At 37.6% G+C, this 20,902-nt stretch overlaps 1 protein-coding gene across 2 annotated transcripts in view; it reads left to right on the top strand.

Annotated features, from left to right (window-relative positions):
• LOC130707501 (cyclin-Y-like protein 1) overlaps window positions 1-20,902 on the top strand; it is a 142,619-nt gene that overhangs the window by 442 nt on the left and 121,275 nt on the right. Inside the window, exon 2 of one of the 2 annotated variants that reach the window (XM_057542230.1) lies at window positions 71-220. In XM_057542230.1, coding sequence (XP_057398213.1) covers window positions 71-220 — 150 coding nt within the window. The other variant, XM_057542238.1, reaches the window with a different exon arrangement.

Here is a 20,902-nt window from a genome sequence, read left to right as displayed (position 1 = left end):
GTGGGGCCTCTGGTCCCTCAGCTGCCCACCCTGCTGGGAGCTCCCCCACCTCTTTTTTTTGTTTTTCCAGAGGAGGATGAACCTTCCCAGTCATCCAACCAGGCCTCTGATGGTTCTCCTGGCAAGCCACCACAGGGGCCACCCCAGGGGCCAGATGGATCTGGCTCTGACCCCAGAGACCCACCCAAGGATGGAGGCAGCAATTTCTCCCGTAAAGCAGGTAACTGATCCCTGACCATCAATCCACGGGCCCTCACCCAACTCCCCACTGCTTAGTTCAGCCTTCTGAGTTGTCAGTGTCAGGCCCACGTTCCGGATAGAATCGCTCTGACACTCACATTGTCAGAAAAAGGGCACAGTATACATGAGAGATGAAAGAAATGACGCTCTAGAATCAGAGGAGCCACACTTCTGGACTTGGCTCTGCCTCTGACTTGCTGAGTGACCCAGAACCAGTCACTTGCCCTCTCTGGACCTTGAATGGTTTCCTTTTAAGCACAGTGTAGGATGAGGTCCCTCTTAGGGCTTCCCAGAGCCAGGTCATATTCTGTTAGGAGGGACGGAGGTGCTGCTCAGGCTCCAGGGCAGCCGGCAGCCGGCAGGCGCAGGCTCAGGCTCAGGCTCAGGCACGGCTCCTTGCCGGTTAAGTCCACTGGCCGTGCCCGACCTTTTGGCCCCATAGCACTCAAGGCGGGTGAGTACCATTTCTCCATTTTCCCTCCTCCCGTGATGCCCCAGGGCCTGGTTGTTAAAGTCCACCCAGGACACACCCTCGCAGAGCAGTGTCACGTGTAAGGGTGGGGCTAGCCTGGGGCCAGGGCAGCAAAAGACACAGGCTTTTTGTTTTATTTTGGGGGGGTGGCCCATAGAATACACACAGCATTAAATTTACCAAGGTAACCATTTGTCAGCGTGCAGTTCAGTACTGTTGACTATATTTGCATTACCATGCAGCCAACCTCCAGAACTCTCTTCATCTGCCCAAAGTGAAACTCTGTACACATTAAACGTTAACTACCCATGTCCTCCTGCCCCCAGCTCCTGGCAACCACAGTTCCTTCTGGCTCTAAAAATTTGACTAATCTAATCTAAATTCCACGGAGGTGGTATCATACCGTGTTTGTCTTTTTGTGACTAGTTTATTGTACTTAGCATAACGTTCCCAAGGTTCACCTGTCTGTCAGAACTTGCTGTGTAAGGCTGAATGATATTCTATTGTGTGTATATACCACATGGTGATCATCCGTTCATCCGTTGATGGACACTTGGGTTGCTTCTGCCTCTTGGCAATTGTGATCAATGCTGCTGTGAACACGGGGGTGCAAATATCTCTTCAAGACCCCGCTTTCCATTTCTTTGGATATATATCCAGAAATGGGATTGCTGGATCATATGGTTTTCTATTTTTAATTTTCTCAGGAACTGCCGTACATTTTCCATAGAGGTGATGGTGACTAGGGTGGCAGTGGTGGAGCCAGAGACAGATTGGAGTCATGCAGCCACAAGCCAAGGATTGTTGGCAACCCCTAGACAATGATGCTAGAAAGAGGCAAGGAAGGATCCTCCCCTAGAGCTTTCAAAGAGAGCCTGGCCCTGCCTACACCTTGATTTTGGACTTCTGACCTCCAGAACTGTGAGGGACCATGAGAGAATCAACACAGTTTGTGGTAGTTGGTTACAGCAGCCTCAGGAAACTAATATGGGCAGACCTCATTTTATCGTACTTTGCAGATACTGCGTTTTTTACAAGTTGAAGGTTTGTAGCAACCTAGCATTGGCAGATATTGGTTCACATTTTTAGCAATAAAGTATTTTTAAATTAAGGTATACTCCTTGTCTTTTTAAACAAAAGGCTATTGCACATTTAGTAGACTAGAGTATAGTATAAACATAACTTTTATATGCAGTGGAAACCAAAAACTTCACGTGATATTCGCTTTCTTGCGGTGGTCTGGAACCGACCCCTCAGTATCTCTGAGGTGTCCCTGGACAGAGATTGAAAATCCCATTGTGGTTGAAGGCTGCATTAGAGTCAGAGTCTATACAAGGAGGAGGTGGGAGTCTCTAGGGGGGTGCTGGACATTGGTAATAGAAAGGGGGCAGTTTCTGTTAGTGACAGGGTCTAGGGCAGCACCGTCCAATACACCTTTCTGCGGTGGTAAGCATGCTCTCTGTGTGATCCAGTATGGTAGCCACTAGCCACATGTGACTATCGAGTCCCTGAAATGTGGGCCGTGGGACTGAGGACCTGAGTTTTAAATTTTATTTCATTTTAATTAACTAAGATTTAAATAGCACACATGGCTAGTGGTTCCTATAGTGGCCAGCATGGGCCTAGTGTATGACCTTGGGTGTGTGTGGCAGAGAGTTCAAGATCTTTGGAAGTGAGGCATGAGAACTTCAAGGCCAGTTTGTCGGAAATATCATCTGTGCAGAAACGGAAACCCTCAAGACAGGTCAGGGGTACTGATGGAGAGAGAGGTGATGGTGAGCCATGAGCTGCAAACTTCAAGAAATGACTGCAGGTCTGAGCCTGATTTCGTACCTTCTCTCCCTTGCCTGGGACCAAGGCTCCTCTTTGTGGGGAGCTGGCTGAGCTCACTCCTGCAACTCCTGAAATCTCCGGAACTCCTGGTCCCAGCTGCCCCAGCACCCCAGTCCCTGCCCCTGTCATATGTCCCTGCCAGCCCCAAGAGCTCTCAGCAATTCAACATGGTCCAGGCATGCTCTGCCCCGTGGTGCCAGGGGCTTCAGCCACAAGGCAGGATACACACAAGGAGCAGGGTGACTTCTCTATTTTTTTTTTTTAATTTTTGTATTTTATTTTATTTATTTTTTTTATACAGCAGGTTCTTCTTAGTTATCCATTTTATACATATTAGTGAATACATGTCACTCCCAGTCTCCCAATTCATCCCACCAGAACACCCCCCCACCACTCTCCCCACCTTGTTCTCTACACTTGTATCTCTATTTCTGCCCTGCAAACTGGTTTTTCGAGGTTCCACATATATGCGTTAATATACGATATTTGTTCTTCTCTTTCTGACTTAACTTCACTCTGTATGACAGATTCTGTATGACGTAGATCCATCCACGTCACTACAAATGACCCAATTTCGTTCCTGTTTATGGTTGAGTAATATTCTATTGTATATATGTACCACATCTTCTTTATCCATTTGTCTGCTGATGGGTATTTAGGTTGCTTCCATATCCTGCCTATTGTAAATAGTGCTGCAGTGAACATTGGGGTGCATGTGTCTTTTTGAATTATGGTTTTCTGTGGGTATATGCCCAGTAGTGGGACTGCTGGGTCATGTGGTAATTCTATTTTTCGTTTTTTTAGGAACCTCCATACTGTTCTCCATAGCGGCTGTATCAATTTACATTCCCACCAACAGTGCAAGAGAGTTCTCTCTCCTCCACACCCTCTCCAGCATTTGTTGTTTGTAGATTTTCTGAGGATGCCCATTCTGACCGGCGTAAGGTGATACCTCAATGTAGTTTTGATTGCATGTCTCTAATAATTAGTGATGTTGAGCAGCTTTTCATGTGCTTCTTGGCCATCTGTATGTCTTCTTTGGAGAAATGTCTATTTAGGTCTTCTGCCCATTTTTGGATTGGGTTGTTTGTTTTTTGTTAATATTGAGCTGCATGAGCTGTTTATATATTTTGGAGATTAATCATTTGTCCGTTGATTCATTTGCAAATATTTTCTCCCATTCTGAGGGTTGTCTTTTCGTCTTGTTTGTAGTTTCCTTTGCTGTGCAAAACTTTTAAGTTTCATTAGGTCCTATTTGTTTATTTTTGTTTTTATTTCCATTACTCTAGGAGGTGGACCAAAAAAGATCTTGCTGTGATTTATGTCAAAGAGTGTTCTTCCTATGTCTCCTCGAAGAGTTTTATAGTGTCCGGTCTTACATTTAGGTCTCGAATCCATTTTGAGTTTATTTTTGTGTATGGTGTTAGGGAGTGTTCTAATTTCATTCTTTTACAAGTAGCTGTCCAGTTTTCCCAGCACCACTTATTGAAGAGACTGTCTTTTCTCCATTTTATATCCTTGCCTCCTTTGTCATAGATTAGTTGACCATAGGTGTGTGGGTTTATCTCTGGGCTTTCTATCCTGTTCCATTCATCTATATTTCTGGTTTTGGGCCAGTACCATATTGTCTTGATTACTGTAGCTTTGTAGTATAGTCTGAAGTAAGGGAGTCTGATTCCTCCAGCTCTGTTTTTTTCCCTCAAGACTGCTTTGGCTATTTGGGGTCTTTTGTGTCTCCTACAAGTTTTCAGGTTTTTTGTTCTAGTTCTGTAAATAATGCCACTGGTATTTTGATAGGGATTGCATTGAATCTGTAGATTGCTTTGGGTAGTATAGTCATTTTCACCATATTGATTCTTCCAATCCAAGAACATGGTATATCTCTCCATCTGTTTGTGTCATCTTTGATTTCTTTCATCAGTGTCTTATAGTTTTGTGAGTACAGGTCTTTTGTCTCCCTAGGTAGGTTTATTCCTAGGTATTTTACTCTTTTTGTTGCAATGGTGAATGGGATTGTTTCCTTAATTTCTCTTTCTGATCTTTCATTGTTAGTGTATAGGAATGCAAGAGATTTCTGTGCATTAATTTTGTATCCTGCAACTTTACCAAATTCATTGATTAGCTCTAGTAGTTTTCTGGTGGCATCTTTAGGATTCTCTATGTATAGTGTCATGTCATCTAAAAACAATAAGTTTTATTTCTTCTTTTCCAATTTGGATTCCTTTTATTTTTCTTCTCTGACTGCTGTGGCTAGGAATTCCAAAACTGTGTTGAATAATAGTGGTGAGAGTGGACATCCTTTTCTTGTTCCTGGTCTTAGAGGAAATGCTTTCAGTTTTTCACCATTGAGAATGATGTTTTGCTTTGGGTTTGTCGTATATGGCCTTTATTATGTTGAGGTAGGTTCCCTCTATGCCCACTTTCTGGAGAGTTTTTATCAGAAATGGGTGTTGAATTTTGTCAAAAGCTTTTTCTGCATCTATTGAGATGATTATATGGTTTTTCTTCTTCAGTTTCTTAATATGGTGTATCACATTGATTGATTTGCGTATATTGAAGAATCCTTGCATCCCTGGGATAGATCCCACTTGATCATGGTGTATGATCGTTTTCATGTGTTGTTGGATTCTGTTTGCTAGTATTTTGTTGAGGATTTTTGCATCTATATTCATCAGTGATATTGGTCTGTAGTTTTCTTTTTTTGAGGTATCTCTGTCTGGTTTTGGTATCAGGGTGATGGTGGCCTCATAGAATGAGTTTGGGAGTGTTCCTTCCTCTGCAATTTTTTGGAAGAGTTTGAGAAGGATGGGTATTAGCTCTTCTCTAAATGTTTGATAGAATTCACCTGTGAAGCCATCTGGTCCTGGACTTTTGTTTGTTGGAAGATTTTTAATCACCATTTCAATTTCATTACTTGTGATTGGTCTGTTCATATTCTCTGTTTCTTCCTGGTTCACTCTTGGAAGGTTATACCTAAGAATTTGTCCATTTCCTCCAGGTTGTCCGTTTTATTGGCATAGAGTTGCTTGTAGTAGTCTCTCATGATACTTTGTAATTCTGCGGTGTCCGTTGTAACTTCTCCTTTACATCTCTAATTTCATTGATTTGAGTCCTCTCCCTCTTTTTCTTTTTTTTTTTTTTCTTATATTCTTGTAAAAATAAAATACAGTGTGTGTGTGTGTGAAAAAAAAGAAGATCTATAGCTAAATTACTGATATAATGCTTATGTAAGCAAATTTTTATGAATTGTGCTTTCTGAATGATCTATTACAGCTTTTGCTGTGACATTTTTTTTTTTTCCACACACACACACTGCATTTTATTTTTACAAGAGATAAATAGACTGACACCAAGCATTGTACATGGATGACCACAACAAAAGCAACAATGATTGCAATTACCAAACATGAAACACACTCATACTATGTCATAATATTGACATTCAGTCCAGTAATCCTCCACTGTAACAGCTCCTTTACTTTGCAGTGAAAATTGATTTGTATATTCTTTGCCTCTGAGTCCTTGTGGGACTTTTTTTATTTTTTAATTCAGACAGAAAGTCACAAAAATTATACTCATCCTCATCAGTTCACTCAGTCCCATGTAATTAATTTTTTTTTCATCTTGATCTTTTATTAGCACTTTTATGAGTTTCATCAGTTTTTCATTAGAGTTCTGAAAATGCTTATTCATTCAGTTCAGCAGTACAGTCAGTTACCAGAAACCTGTACTTGTCAAGAGTCTTTTCCATGAATTTCTTGAAGATGAAACCCTTTTATAGGAACATATTTGCAAAATCATCAGAGTACACCCAGAACTGTCTGTAAATGAAAAAAGACTTAAAAATGACCATGGTTAAAGATTTGATGAAAGTTCATAATAATGCAGTTGACAAGAAAATTAGTTATTTCTGAGATATACATTTTGAAGTAATAACTAGGATTATTACTTATAACATTATACCAGAACATATAAGATTTTTAGAAGTTTCCTGTAGTGTCTGAAACATTTATATTAACATATTTCCATACATATTTCCATACAAATACAAATATAAGATTTTTAGAAATTTCATGTAATGTCTGAAACATTTATATTAACATATTTCCATACAAATAACCCAATGAAAGTTTAGTATTAGTTGTTTTGTTTGTTTTTTTATACTGCAGGTTCTTATTAGGCATCAGTTTTATACACATCAGTGTATACATGTCAATCCCAATCGCCCAATTCAGCACACCACCATCCCCACCCCACCACAGTTTTCCCCCCTTGGTGTCCATATGTCCATTCTCTACATCTGTGTCTCAACTTCTGCCCTGCAAACTGGCTCATCTGTACCATTTTTCTAGGTTCCACATACATGCATTAATATACGATATTTGTTTTTCTCTTTCTGACTTACTTCACTCTGTATGACAGTCTCTAGATCCATCCACGTCTCAACAAATGACTCAATTTCGTTCCTTTTTATGGCTGAGTAATATTCCATTGTATATATGTACCACAACTTCTTTATCCATTCGTCTGTTGATGGGCATTTAGGTTGCTTCCATGACCTGGCTATTGTAAATAGTGCTGCAATGAACATTCGGGTGCATGTGTCTTTTTGAATTACGGTTTTCTCTGGGTATATGCCCAGTAGTGGGATTGCTGGGTCATATGGTAATTCTATTTTTAGTTTTTTAAGGAACCTCCATATTGTTCTCCATAGTGGCTGTATCAATTTACATTCCCAACAACAGTGCAAGAGGGTTCCCTTTTCTCCACACCCTCTCCAGTATTTCTTGTTTGTAGATTTTCTGATGATGCCCATTCTAACAGGAGTGAGGTGATACCTCATTGTAGTTTTGATTTGCATTTCTCTAATAATTAGTGATGTTGAGCATCTTTTCCTGTGCTTCGTGGCCGTCTGTATGTCTTCTTCAGAGAAATGTCTATTTAGGTCTTCTGCCCATTTTTGGATTGGGGTGTTTGTTTCTTTGATATTGAGCTGAATGAGCTGTGTATATATTTTGGAGATTAATCCTTTGTCCGTTGATTCATTTGCAAATATTTTCTCCCATTCTGAGGGTTGTCTTTTCGTCTTGTTTATGGTTTCCTTTGCTGTGCAAAAGCTTTGAAGTTTCATTAGGTCCCACTTGTTTATTTTTGTTTTTATTTCCATTACTCTAGGAGGTGGATCAAAAAAGATCTTGCTGTGATTTATGTCAAAGAGTGTTCTTCCTATGTTTTCCTCTAAGAGTTTTATAGTGTCCAGTCTTATATTTAGGTCTCTAATCCATTTTGAGTTTATTTTTGTGTATGGTGTTAGGGAGTATTCTAATTTCATTCTTTTACATGTAGCTGTCCAGTTTTCCCAGCACCACTTATTGAAGAGAGTGTCTTTTCTCCATTGTATATCTTTGCCTCCTTTGTCATAGATTAGTTGACCATAGGTGCGTGGGTTAATCTCTGGGCTTTCTATCTTGTTCCATTGATCTATGTTTCTGTTTTTGTGCCAGTACCATATTGTCTTGATTACTGTAGCTTTGTAGTATAGTCTGAAGTCAGGGAGTCTGATTCCTCCAGCTCCATTTTTTTGCCTCAAGACTGCTTTGGCTATTCGGGGTCTTTTGTGTCTCCATACAAATTTTAAGATGATTTGTTCTAGCTCCGTAAAAAATGCCATTGGTAATTTGATAGGGATTGCATTGAATCTGTAGATTGCTTTGGGTAGTATACTCATTTTCACAATGTTGATTCTTGCAATCCAAGAACATGGTATATCTCTCCATCTGTTGGTATCATCTTTAATTTCTTTCATCAGTGTCTTATAGTTTTCTGCATACAGGTCTTTTGTCTCCCTAGGTAGGTTTATTCCTAGGTATTTTATTCTTTTTGTTGCAATGGTAAATGGGAGTGTTTCCATAATTTCTCTTTCAGATTTTTCATCATTAGTGTATAGGAATGCAAGAGATTTCTGTGCATTAATTTTGTATCCTGCTACTTTACCATATTCATTAATTAGCTCTAGCAGTTTTCTGGTGGCAGTTTTAGGATTCTCTATGTATAGTATCATGTCATCCGCAAACACTGACAGTTTTACTTCTTCTTTTCCAATTTGTATTCCTTTTATTTCTTTTTCTTCTCTGATTGCCGTGGCTAGGACTTCCAGAACTATGTTGAATAATAGTGGTGAGAGTGGACATCCTTGTCTCGTTCCTGATCTTAGAGGAAATGCTTTCAGTTTTTCACCATTGAGAATGATGTTTGCTGTGGGTTTGTCATATATGGCCTTTATTATGTTGAGGTAGGTTCCCTCTATGTCCACTTTCTGGAGAGTTTTTATCAGAAATGGGTGTTGAATTTTGTCAAAAGCTTTTTCTGCATCTATTGAGATGATCATATGGTTTTTATTCTTCAATTTGTTAATATGGTGTATCACATTGATTGATTTGCGTATATTGAAAAATCCTTGCATCCCTGGGATAAATCCCACTTGATCGTGGTGTATGATCCTTTTAATGTGTTGTTGGATTCTGTTTGCTAGTATTTTGTTGAGGATTTTTGCATCTATATTCATCAGTGATATTGGTCTGTAATTGTCTTTTTTTGTAGTGTCTTTGTCTGGTTTTGGTATCAGGGTGATGGTGGCCTCATAGAATGAGTTTGGGAGTGTTCCTTCCTCTGCAATTTTTTGGAAGAGTTTGAGAAGGATGGGTGTTAGCTCTTCTCTAAATGTTTGATAGAATTCACCTGTGAAGCCATCTGGTCCTGGACTTTTGTTTGTTGGAAGATTTTTAATCACAGTTTCAATTTCATTACTTGTGATTGGTCTGTTCATATTTTCTGTTTCTTCCTGATTCAGTCTTGGAAGGTTATACCTTTCTAAGAATTTGTCCATTTCTTCCAGGTTGTCCATTTTATTGGCATAAAGTTGCTTGTAGTAGTCTCTTAGGATGTTTTGTGTTTCTGCGGTGTCTGTTGTAACTTCTCCTTTTTCATTTCTGATTTTATTGATTTGAGTCCTCTCCCTCTTTTTCTTGATGAGACTGGCTAATGGCTTATCAATTTTGTTTATCTTCTCAAAGAACCAGCTTTTAGTTTTATTGATCTTTGCTATTGTTTTCTTTGTTTCTATTTCATTTATTTCTGCTCTGATCTTTATGATTTCTTTCCTTCTGCTAACTTTGGGTTTTGTTTGTTCTTCTTTCTCTAATTTCTTTAGGTGTAAGGTTAGATTGTTTACTTGAGATTTTTCTTGTTTCTTTAGGTAGGCTTGTATAGCTATAAAGTTCCCTCTTAGAACTGCTTTCGCTGCATCCCATAGGTTTTGGGTCATCTTGTTTTCATTGTCATTTGTCTCTAGGTATTTTTTGATTTCCTGTTTGATTTCTTCAGTGATCTCTTGGTTATTTAGTAACGTATTGTTTAGCCTCCATGTGTTTGTCTTTTTTACGTTTTTTGCCCTGTAATTCATTTCTAATCTCATAGCATTGTGGTCAGAAAAGATGCTTGATATGATTTCAATTTTCTTAAATTTACTGAGGCTCGATTTGTGACCCAAGATGTGATCTATCCTGGAGAATGTTCCGTGCGCACTTGAGAAGAACGTGTAATCTGCCGTTTTTGGATGGAATGTCCTATATATATCAATTAAATCTATCTGGTCTATTGTGTCATTTAAAGCTTGTGTTTCCTTATTTATTTTCATTTTGGATGATCTGTCCATTGGTGTAAGTGAGGTGTTAAAGTCCCCCACTATTATTGTGTTACTGTCGATTTCCTCTTTTATAGCTGTTAGCAGTTTCCTTATGTATTGAGGTGCTCCTATGTTGGGTGCATATATATTTATAATTGTTATATCTTCTTCTTGGATTGATCCCTGGATCATTATGTAGTGTCCTTCCTTGTCTCTTGTAACATTCTTTATTTTAAAGTCTATTTTATCTGATATGAGTATACCTACTCCAGCTTTCTTTTGATTTCCATTTGCATGGAATATCTTTTTCCATCCCCTCACTTTCAGTCTGTATGTGTCCCTAGGTCTGAAGTGGGTCTCTTGTAGACGGCATATATGTGGGTCTTGTTTTTATATCCATTCAGCCAGTCTATGTCTTTTGGTTGGGGCATTTAATCCATTCACGTTTAAGGTAATTATCGATATGTATGTTCCTATGACCATTTTCTTAATTGTTTTGGGTTTGTTTTTGTAGGTCCTTTTCTTCTCTTGTGTTTCCCACTTAGAGAAGTTCCTTTAGCATTTGTTGTAGAGCTGGTTTGGTGGTGCTGAATTCTCTTAGCTTTTGCTTGTCTGTAAAGCTTTTGATTTCTCCATCAAATCTAAATGAGATCCTTGCCGGGTAGAGTAATCTTGGTTGTAGGTTCTTCCCTTTCATCACTTGAAGTATATCATGCCACTCCCTTCTGCCTTGCAGAGTTTCTGCTGAGAAATCAGCTGTTAACCTTATGGGAGTTCCCTTGTATGTTATTTGTCGTTTTTCCCTTGCTGCTTTCAGTAATTTTTCTTTGTCTTTAATTTTTGCCACTTTGATTACTATGTGTCTCGGCGTGTTTCTCCTTGGGTTTATTCTGTATGGGACTCTCTGTGCTTCCTGGACTTGGGTGGCTATTTCCTTTCCCATGTTAGGGAAGTTTTCGACTATAATCTCTTCAAATATTTTCTCGGGTCCTTTCTCTCTCTCTTCTCCTTCTGGGACCCCTATAATGCGAATGTTGTTGCGTTTAATGTTGTCCCAGAGGTCTCTTAGGCTGTCTTCATTTCTTTTCATTCTTTTTTCTTTAGTCTGTTCCGCAGCCGTGAATTCCACCATTCTGTCTTCCAGGTCACTTATCCGTTCTTCTGCCTCAGTTATTCTGCTATTGATTCCTTCTAGTGTAGTTTTCATTTCAGTTATTGTATTGGTCATCTCTGTTTGTTTGTTCTTTAATTCTTCTAGGTCTTTGTTAATCATTTCTTGCATCTTCTCAATCTTTGCCTCCATTCTTATTCCGAGGTCCTGGATCATCTTCACTATCATTATTCTGAATTCTTTTTCTGGAAGGTTGCCTATCTCCACTTCATTTAGTTGTTTTTCTGGGGTTTTTTCTTGTTCCTTCATCTGGTACATAGCCCTCTGCCTTTTCATCTTCTCTGTCTTTCTGTAACTGTGATTTTTGGTCCACAGGCTGCAGGATTGTAGTTTTTCTTGCTTCTGGTCTCTGCCCTCTGGTGGTTGAGGCTATCTAAGAGGCTTGATGGGAGGCTCTGGTCGTGGGTAGAGCTGACTCAAAATTAATTTTTTAATCCATATGGAATCTAGTTTGGTACATATAGGGTGCTTTACATATCTATGTATGTCTTAGCCAACCAGCTCAGATATAAACACCATTTATTAAATTCCAACACTATTTATTAAATCATCTTCTCTTTCCTCTTTGATTTGAAATTCCAACCTTATAGTCAATATTCATATACTTGTATATATGCCAGTATACCTGTTTTGGAATATTCTATTCTGTTCCAATCAGCTATCTTTTCTGGCAACAAGATCACACTGTTTTAATGTTTATAAATTTAATATTTGATTTAATATCTGTGCTCATTTTCATTTAGGTTTAAAAAAATCTTCTGGCTCTTCCTTCCTATTAGTTCTTCAGATGAAATTTATAAATATTTTTTCAATTTCAAAAAATTTTTTTTTGCTATTTTGATTGAAATTGAGCTAAATTTTTGAATAAATATTCCGGGAGAAACATTTTTGCAAAAGCAATTTTTTATGGAGGTATATGATAAGTCTTTCTACTTATTCTTTTTCCATATCCCTGCATAAAGTTTTGTAGTGTACAAGGACTACATATTTTTAAATAAACTTTATTTTTAAGGAAAGTTTTAGATTTAAGGAAAAATTGCAAAGATAGTACAGAGAGTTCAAATATACCCTGCACCCAGGTTCCCCTATTATTAACATCTTATATTATAGGGTACATGTGCTACAATTAATGAACCAATGTTGGCATGTTATTATCAAAGTCATACTTTATTCAGATTTCCTTATTTTTAACCTAATGTCCTTCTGTTCCAGGATCCTATCCGGGATAACACATGACATTTAGTCATCATGTCTACTTAGGTTCTTCTTGGCTGTGACGATTTCTCATGCTTTCCTTTCTTTTGATGACCTTAATAATTTTGAGGAGTGCTGGTCAGGTATCTTGGAGAATGTTACCTCACTGGGATTTGTCTGAATTTTCCCTCTCATGATTAGATGACAGTTATGAGTTTTGGGGAGGAAGGTCACAGAGGTAAATTGCCATTCTCATCACAGCATATCAAAGGTACATGCTATCAACTTGACTTATAACTGTTGATGTTGATGGAAGACATTTTCACATATTGAGGTATGGGGAAGGCATTTTGGCTTATATGTGATTTGGCTTGAACTTTACAATGATAACTAGGATGGCCTGTCTTATGGCCTGTCAAATATCCATTGTACATCTGCCTTAACCACAACAACAAAAAGAATGCAGTTACCACATTGTTTAGAATGTCCACTTTGAAGATATAGATAGATGCCTACCCCCTTCCCGTGACATCAACGCTAGTACTCCTTTGAAGATGAGATTCCCTCACTAGACACCAAGGTCATGTGTATGTGCTAGACTGTCTCTTTTGAAACCTTGAAGGAATGTACCCCTGTCATGTTTCATGTTTGGTCTTTGTTCTGACAAGATGTTAAACTGTGGTTCAGGCATCCAAAATGGATCTGGCTGGCCATTGTGGATGTGGTTTCAGACACATTCCTGCATCACTGAGAACTTGAATTTTCTGAAGTGTATCAAACTCAAGGACACCGCCAGCCATTCTCAAAACAGTATCTGCTAGCAGCTACCAGCTGCCACCTTATGGTCTCAAGGTCTCCCCTGGTAACTATGCAACCATTTTGGACCCCAACCAATTCTTGCTTAAGAAACACCCTTACTTCTTGCCAGTTCCAATCCTAATTCTTTTTTTTTTTTTTTAACATCTTTATTGGAGTATAATTGCTTTACAATAGTGTGTTAGGTTCTGCTTTAAAACAAAGTGAATCAGCTATACATATACATATATCCCCATATCTCTTCCCTCTTGTGTCTCCCTCCCTCCCACCCTCCCTATCCCACCCCTCTAGGTGGTCACAAAGCACCGAGCTGATCTCCCTGTGCTATGCGGCTGCTTCCCACTAGCTATCTATTTTACATTTGGTAGTGTATATATGTCCATGCCACTCTCTCACTTTGTCCCAGCTTACCCTTCCCCCTCCCCGTGTCCTCAAGTCCATTCTCTAGTAGGTCTGTGTCTTTATTCCTGTCTTGCCCCTAGGTTCTTCATGACCATTTTTTTTTTTTTTTTTAGATTCCATATATATGTGTTAGCACACAGTGTTTGTTTTTCTCTTTCTGACTTACTTCACTCTGTATGACAGACTCTAGGTCCATCCCAATCCTAATTCTTGACAAAGAGCTTATGTAACTTTGTGCTTTTTGCCTAGATAGGCCTTCCCCATTTTGTAGTCTGGCAGAACACAATTCAAGTGTTTCTTGAATCTGTATTTCCCACACTATAGTCCTTAGTTTGGCTTGAATAAAACTCTTTTCTGTTCCTATTATAGACTGTTTCTTGATTATTTCCGTTGACAATGTTGAGCTTGATCACCTGGCTGAGGTAGTGTTTGTCAGGTTTCTCCACCATAAAGCTACTTTCCCCCATTCCTTTCCATACCATCCTCTAAGGAAGGAAGTCACTGCAGCTGACATTTCAGGAATGGGAGTTGATGCCTCACCTCTTTGAGGATGGAAAATCTTCATAAATTATTTGGAATTATGCACGGGAGATTTGTCTCTTCTCCCCTACTTATTAATTTCATCGTTTGTTTATATCCGTATGGACTCATTAATATTTATTTTATACTTTGGTGCATAATCCAATACTACCTTAATTATTTGGTTGCTCAAGTTTTTCCAGCTTTGGCCACTGGGTGTCTCTCAGTTGATTTCTGTGTCTCTTTAACATACCCTCACTATTGTGTGTGTGTGTGTGTAGCACTTCATTACTTTCTGCCACTATAAGATGGTCCAGGAAATATTTTGTATAGTCCTTGTCCCAGTCCTAGAATTGGAGCCCTGGTTTCTTTTATTGGCGCATGGGATTAGACAGCAACATCTGCAAGCTAGGTGTGCTCATTGCTGCTGGGGTATCATTGCCTCTACATCCTCTCAGCTGCAGGTCAAAGAAATATAGGTATGTATACTAACCCATATATGTACACATATCTGCAAATATTTCTATTTGTAACCATGTGTACTGATGTTGAGCCAAACATGAGTTCACACTGATATCTCCAAGTCTAATCCATCACTTCATGGGTCATTCTAACCTCTCTTCCTTTCTTATCTTAATTCCCGCTCCAATAGGGAAAAACATGGCTCTCTCCACCTGTCGTCCACTTACTTAATTGTTCAGTTCCAGTGTATAGCATAGCAGTGTCAGAAGCGTTAAACCAGTGCCATGTATTTTTTGTAAACATTTAAAAATACTTTGTAATGATCTCTACTGTCCTGAAATGGAATTCATAGGTAACATCATCTAGCTACCCACAATACATTGCCAAAAAAGTAATATGAAAGAGAAGTAAAAGGAAGCTATTTAAAATTAAAAAGTGTATATTTCAATATGTATGTGACCAAGCACTATTATACCAGAAGATAAAATGAATCAGTTGTTTGCATCCATTTAAGTTTAGATTTAGGTTAATATAATTATTCAAGTAAAAATCATTAACACTTTTTTTATAGCTGATATTTTGAAACAAGGGCTTAAGACATATACCTATACATTCATAGATCTATATCTAATCACCATGCATGTGACAGCTGCACATAGAGACTGATTCAAGTACCATGTCAAGTAGTGACATTGCTACTATGATACAATTTTTTGAAGTGGTTAATAACTCTTGGTAAAGTCCAGAACAAATCAAAGTACAATGTCTCCCCGATTTGCAAGATAATTGCAATTCCTAGAAAATTCAATCTATATTAAAATTATGCAAAAAATACTTGCATGTAAAACATGGTGAAGTTCTAGGCTTAGATACTTATGAGTTTTTTGCTTATGTGAAGGGACCTTTGAAATTTTTATAGGATAACTTTTAGTTGTGCATTACCGTCCTGTGTATTTCAGATGTCAGGCATCCCTCGTCCCTGTGGGCTAAATACTAGAACATCCCTCCATCACTGTGACTATTAAAAACATGCCATCAATTTTCCAAAATGTCCCCTAGGCGGCAGTACCATCCCAGTTAAAAACTAACATCTTAGGCGTAACTTTAAAAACCTGGAATGTTTATAACTATTTAAAGAGAAAATAAAATAAGTACAACCAATGTTATTAATATTTTGGGCATTCATTTTAAGAATAATTAGTGCATATTGAACATTTAACTTGTGCATAAGAATTTGGTATATGAGCATTTTAGAGTTATGATCCCAATTTTAATGGTGTGCTTCAGCAAGAGATTTAATCTTGTGATTATGAAGATGAAAATTATTCTGTTTTAAACCAATTTTATAAGGAAAACTTAAAGTTCAAAATTGTATAAATTTATAAGATTCACCAAAGTTCATGGGATAGTTTTGCTTGTTAGAGACAAATGCAGTGTTTAAAAAGAAAATTGATTACATAATATACACAAACTTAGAAAGAAACTTGGTTATGTTAATATATAGGCAACATAAAATATTTAGGGGAATTTGATCAATAAGTTGTAAAGGTCCTCTTAGATTTATAAATAGAATATTAAGGTTTTAATTAACCTTTAAAACAGGAATATTAGCTTTTAATTTGTTATTTCAATAAATTCAATATTAATTAAAAAACCCAAGCCACAAATAGTCTTACTGTTTACAAAAGCTGCTTTCAAGGATAACCTAAAACTCAAATGTATACCAGTCACCCTCTTAGTCTCCTTTGAGTAGTGCCAACTGGGTCTTTTCTGATTTCCTGGAATTTGCAAATAAAGACTATAGTTTAAAAAGACTATAGTTTATACAAATGCTGGAGAGGGTGTGGAGAAAAGGGAACCCTCTTGCACTGTTCTTGGGAATGTAAATTGATACAGCCACTATGGAGAACAGTATGGAGGTTCCTTGAAAAACTAAAAATAGAACTACCATATGACCCAGCAATCCCACTACTGGGCATATACCCTGAGAAAACCATAATTCAAAAAGACACATGCACCCCATTGTTCATTGCAGCACTATTTACAATAGCCAGGACATGGAAGCAACCTAAATGCCCATTGACAGATGAATGGATAAAGAAGAGGTGGTACATATATACAATGGAATATTACTCAGCCATAAAAAGGAACGAAATTGAGTCATTTGTAGAGACGTGGATGGATCTAGAGACTGTCATACAGAGTGAAGTAAGTCAGAAAGAGAAAAACAAATATCGTATATTAACACATATATGTGGAACCTAGAAAAACGGTACAGATGAACCGGTTTGCAGGGCAGAAATGGAGACACAGATGTAGAGAACAAACGTATGGACACCAAGGGGGGGTGGGGGTGGTGTGATGAATTGGGAGATTGGGATTGACACGTATACACTAATATGTATAAAATAGATAACTAATAAGAACCTGCTGTTTAACAAAATAAATTAAATAAAATTGAAAAAAAAAAAGACTATAGTTTAAACCAAACACAAAAAGCACTTAACCATATAGGATAGGTTATTAATTTGAGTACATTAAAATTAAAGTCTTTATTCAACAAAAGGCACCACTGGAAGAATAACAAGTCAAGTCACACAGTGGGAGAAAATATTTGCCATACATATAACAAATAAGTGATATCCAGAATAGATAAATTACACCTACAAATCAATAAAAAGGCAAACAATCAAATAGAAAAACATGCAAGAGGCTTCAAAAGAATCCACAAGAGGAGGCTATTCAGATAACCAATTCATGTGTGAGAAGACGTGCAGCATCATCACAAATCCAGGAAGCATAAATTAAAAGCACAATAAAAGGAGTTCTGTTTCTGGCTAAGATGTAGGATGTGAAAAGCCTTTGCTACTGCTGAAAAACAAGAAATCAATGGATAAACAGCAACAACAACAACTATATATATATATTTTTTTAGGTAGGTGTTCACAAATATTCTTTAATGGGCCAGAGAGAAAATACTTTAGGTTATACACGGTCTCTGTTGCATATTCTTCTTCTTTTTTTAAGACAATCCTTTAAAAACATAAAAGCCATTTTTATCTCATGATCTGTACAAAAACAGGTTGTGAGCTGGATTTGGACTGTTGACCAACCCCTGTTTTAAAGTCATCAAAGAGCTGTGGACAAAGATATCTAAAATAGGGCTTCCCTGGTGGCACAGTGGTTGGGAGTCTGCCTGCCAATGCAGCGGACACGGGTTCGAGCCCTGGTCTGGGAAGATCCCACATGCCGCGGAGCAACTGGGCCCGTGAGCCACAACTACTGAGCCTGCGCGTCTGGAGCCTGTGCTCCACAACAAGAGAGGCCGCGATGGTGAGAGGTCCGCGCACTGCGATGAAGAGTGGCCCCTGCTCGCCGCAACTAGAGAAAGCCCTCGCACAGAAACGAAGACCCAACACAGCTAAAAATAATACATTAAAAAAAAAAGGTATCTAAAATAAATATTTAGTTTCTAGAAAAAACGCTAGACACAATACAGAGGCTTAGCTAAAAATTAATTGAATAACTAAATGACATACTAAATAATACTTAATTCATCCAAAGTAAGCCAGAGAAGGATGAGTGAAGGAAAAAAGAATATATGGGACAAATGGAAAACTAAATCAAGGTGGTAGTCTTAAACCCAACCATACTGATAATTATTTAAATATCAATGAAATAACTACTTCATGTAAAAAAACAGAGATTGTCAGACTATATAAAAAGACGTATAGACTATTCACCAAGATAGACCATATACTGGGCCATAAAGCAAATATTAATAAATTTCAAAAGACTGAAAACATACTGGGACTTCCCTGGTGGTGCAGTGGTTAAGACACTGAGCTCCCAATGCAGGGGGCCCAGTTTCGATCCCTGGTCAGGGAACTAGATCCCACATGCATGCTGCAACTAAGAGTTCACATGCCACAACTAAGGAGCCCATGTGCTGCAACTAAGGAGCCCATGTCCTGCAACTAAGGAGCCCGCCTGCCGCAACTAAGACCCAGTGCAACCAAATAAATAAATGAATAAAATAAATATGAAAACATTCAGAGCACATTATCTGACCATGAAGGTGTTAAATTAGTAATCAATAACAATAAGATATCTAGAAATTTCTCAAATATATGGGAAAGGAGCAACACAATTTTAAGAAATCTATGGAACAGATTTAAAAAATCACAAATAAAATTAGAAAATATTTTGAACTGAATGAAGATAAAACACTAAAATGTGTGGGATGCAACTGATTAGTATATAGAAATATTTTTTGTACAGCTTTAAATGTTCATATTAGAAAAAAAGATTTAAAATAACAGCAAATTAAATCCAAAGTAAGTGGAAGGAAAGAAATATAGCAGAAACTGATGAAATAGAAAACAAACAATAGGAGAAAAAATGCACAAACCCAACTTTTTTTTAGTAAAACATTTTTTAAAACTCTATCTAGAGTTTTCCTTGATCAAGAAAAAAATGAGAGAAAACAGAAACTGCCATCATCAAGAATGAAAGAATAGTTATCACAACATTAAAAGGATAAGAAGGAAATATTATAACCAACTTTATGCCTATAAATTTGACAATATAAATAAAACGGACACGTTCCTGGAGAAATTAACAAACTGACCCAAGAAGAGATAGAAAACCTGAAAAACTCTATACATTAAATTAATTTAATTCATAACTGAAATTATTCCCACAAAGAAAACTCCCAGCCCAGATAGCTTCACTGATGAAGTCTATCAGATGTTTAAAGGAAGAAAAGCTACCAGTTTTGCACAAACACTTTCAGAAAATGGAAAAGAGAATATTTCTAACTCACTTCCTGAGATCAATATAGCCTCAATATCAAAATCTAACAAAAGCATTTCAGAAATAGAAAACTACAGACCAATATTTCTTTAAAAATAGATGAAAATATCCTGAACAAAATATTAGCAAATGAAATCTACCAATATATAAGAGAGACTGTATCATGACCTAGTGAGGTTTATCCTGGCAAATAACGTTAGTTCAACATTTGAAAATTAATCAAGGAATTTACCACATATACAGAATAAAGGGAAAAAAATAATCATACTCATCTCAATAGGTGTTTTGATTAAAAATTCTAAGCAATTTAGAAATAAAAAGAAACTTTTGCAATCTTACAAACGTTTTCTATGAAAAAATCAGCAACAAATATCATTCTTAATGCTGCTGTATTGGGTGCATTCCCCTTCTCATTGGGAGGAGGAAAGGATGCCCACTTTCACCACTTCTCTTCAGTATTGCCCTTGGACGTCCTAGCCAGTGCAATGAAGAAAAGGGGGAGGGGGGAGAAAGGCATGAAGATTGAAAAGGAAGAAGTAAACCTCTTTCATGCAGAACATGACTGTTTATGTAGCAAGTCCTAAGAAATCCACACACAGAAAAACGCTAGAACCAACAAGTGAACTTAAAATATTGCAAAACTCAATTGTATTTATAAATACTAAAAACAAAAGTAAAAATGACACTTCAGTAGCATCAAAGGATCTTCAAAATGACACATACAATAGCGTCAAAATTGTAAAACAGGGATATATTAACAAAATATGTGCAAGACATGTACATTGAAACTAGAAAATATTGCTGAGAGAAATGAAAGGGGACCTAAAAAATGGAAAGATAAACCATATTCATGGGTTGGAAGACTGAATTTTAAGTTGTCAATACTCTACAAATTGACCTATAGATTCAATGCAATCCCTTAATTCCTCTCCCAGGTATTTACTCAAGAGGAATTGAAGACAAATGAAGTCCATACTTGTAGACTTGTACACTATGTCCAAAACAGCTTTATTTAGAATAGCCCCATGTGAAAAGAACCCAAAGCGTACAGTAACAAGTGAATTATACAAGCAGTCCATGTTCATTAGAACTTTTAGAATGTAATAGTATGCAAAGTGGAAAAAAAATTAAAGGTCTCCTGTTTCCTACTACTAACCCCTGTTGATGTTTTTGGGTACGGAGCTTTGCCCCCATTTTGCCTGCCTGTCATTTAGTCCTTAGGGTTACCTCTAGCTGAGGCCTCCTGCCGCTGCTCTTCTGGAAATTCTACTGGGTTTGAGCCAATCATCCAAGT

The sequence above is a fragment of the Balaenoptera acutorostrata genome, chromosome 3, assembly GCF_949987535.1.
Source record: "Balaenoptera acutorostrata chromosome 3, mBalAcu1.1, whole genome shotgun sequence".
NCBI classification, from domain to species: Eukaryota; Metazoa; Chordata; class Mammalia; order Artiodactyla; family Balaenopteridae; genus Balaenoptera; species Balaenoptera acutorostrata.
The sequence above is the reverse complement of the archived record's forward strand: the minus strand, read 5'-3'. Positions and strand labels throughout refer to the sequence as shown.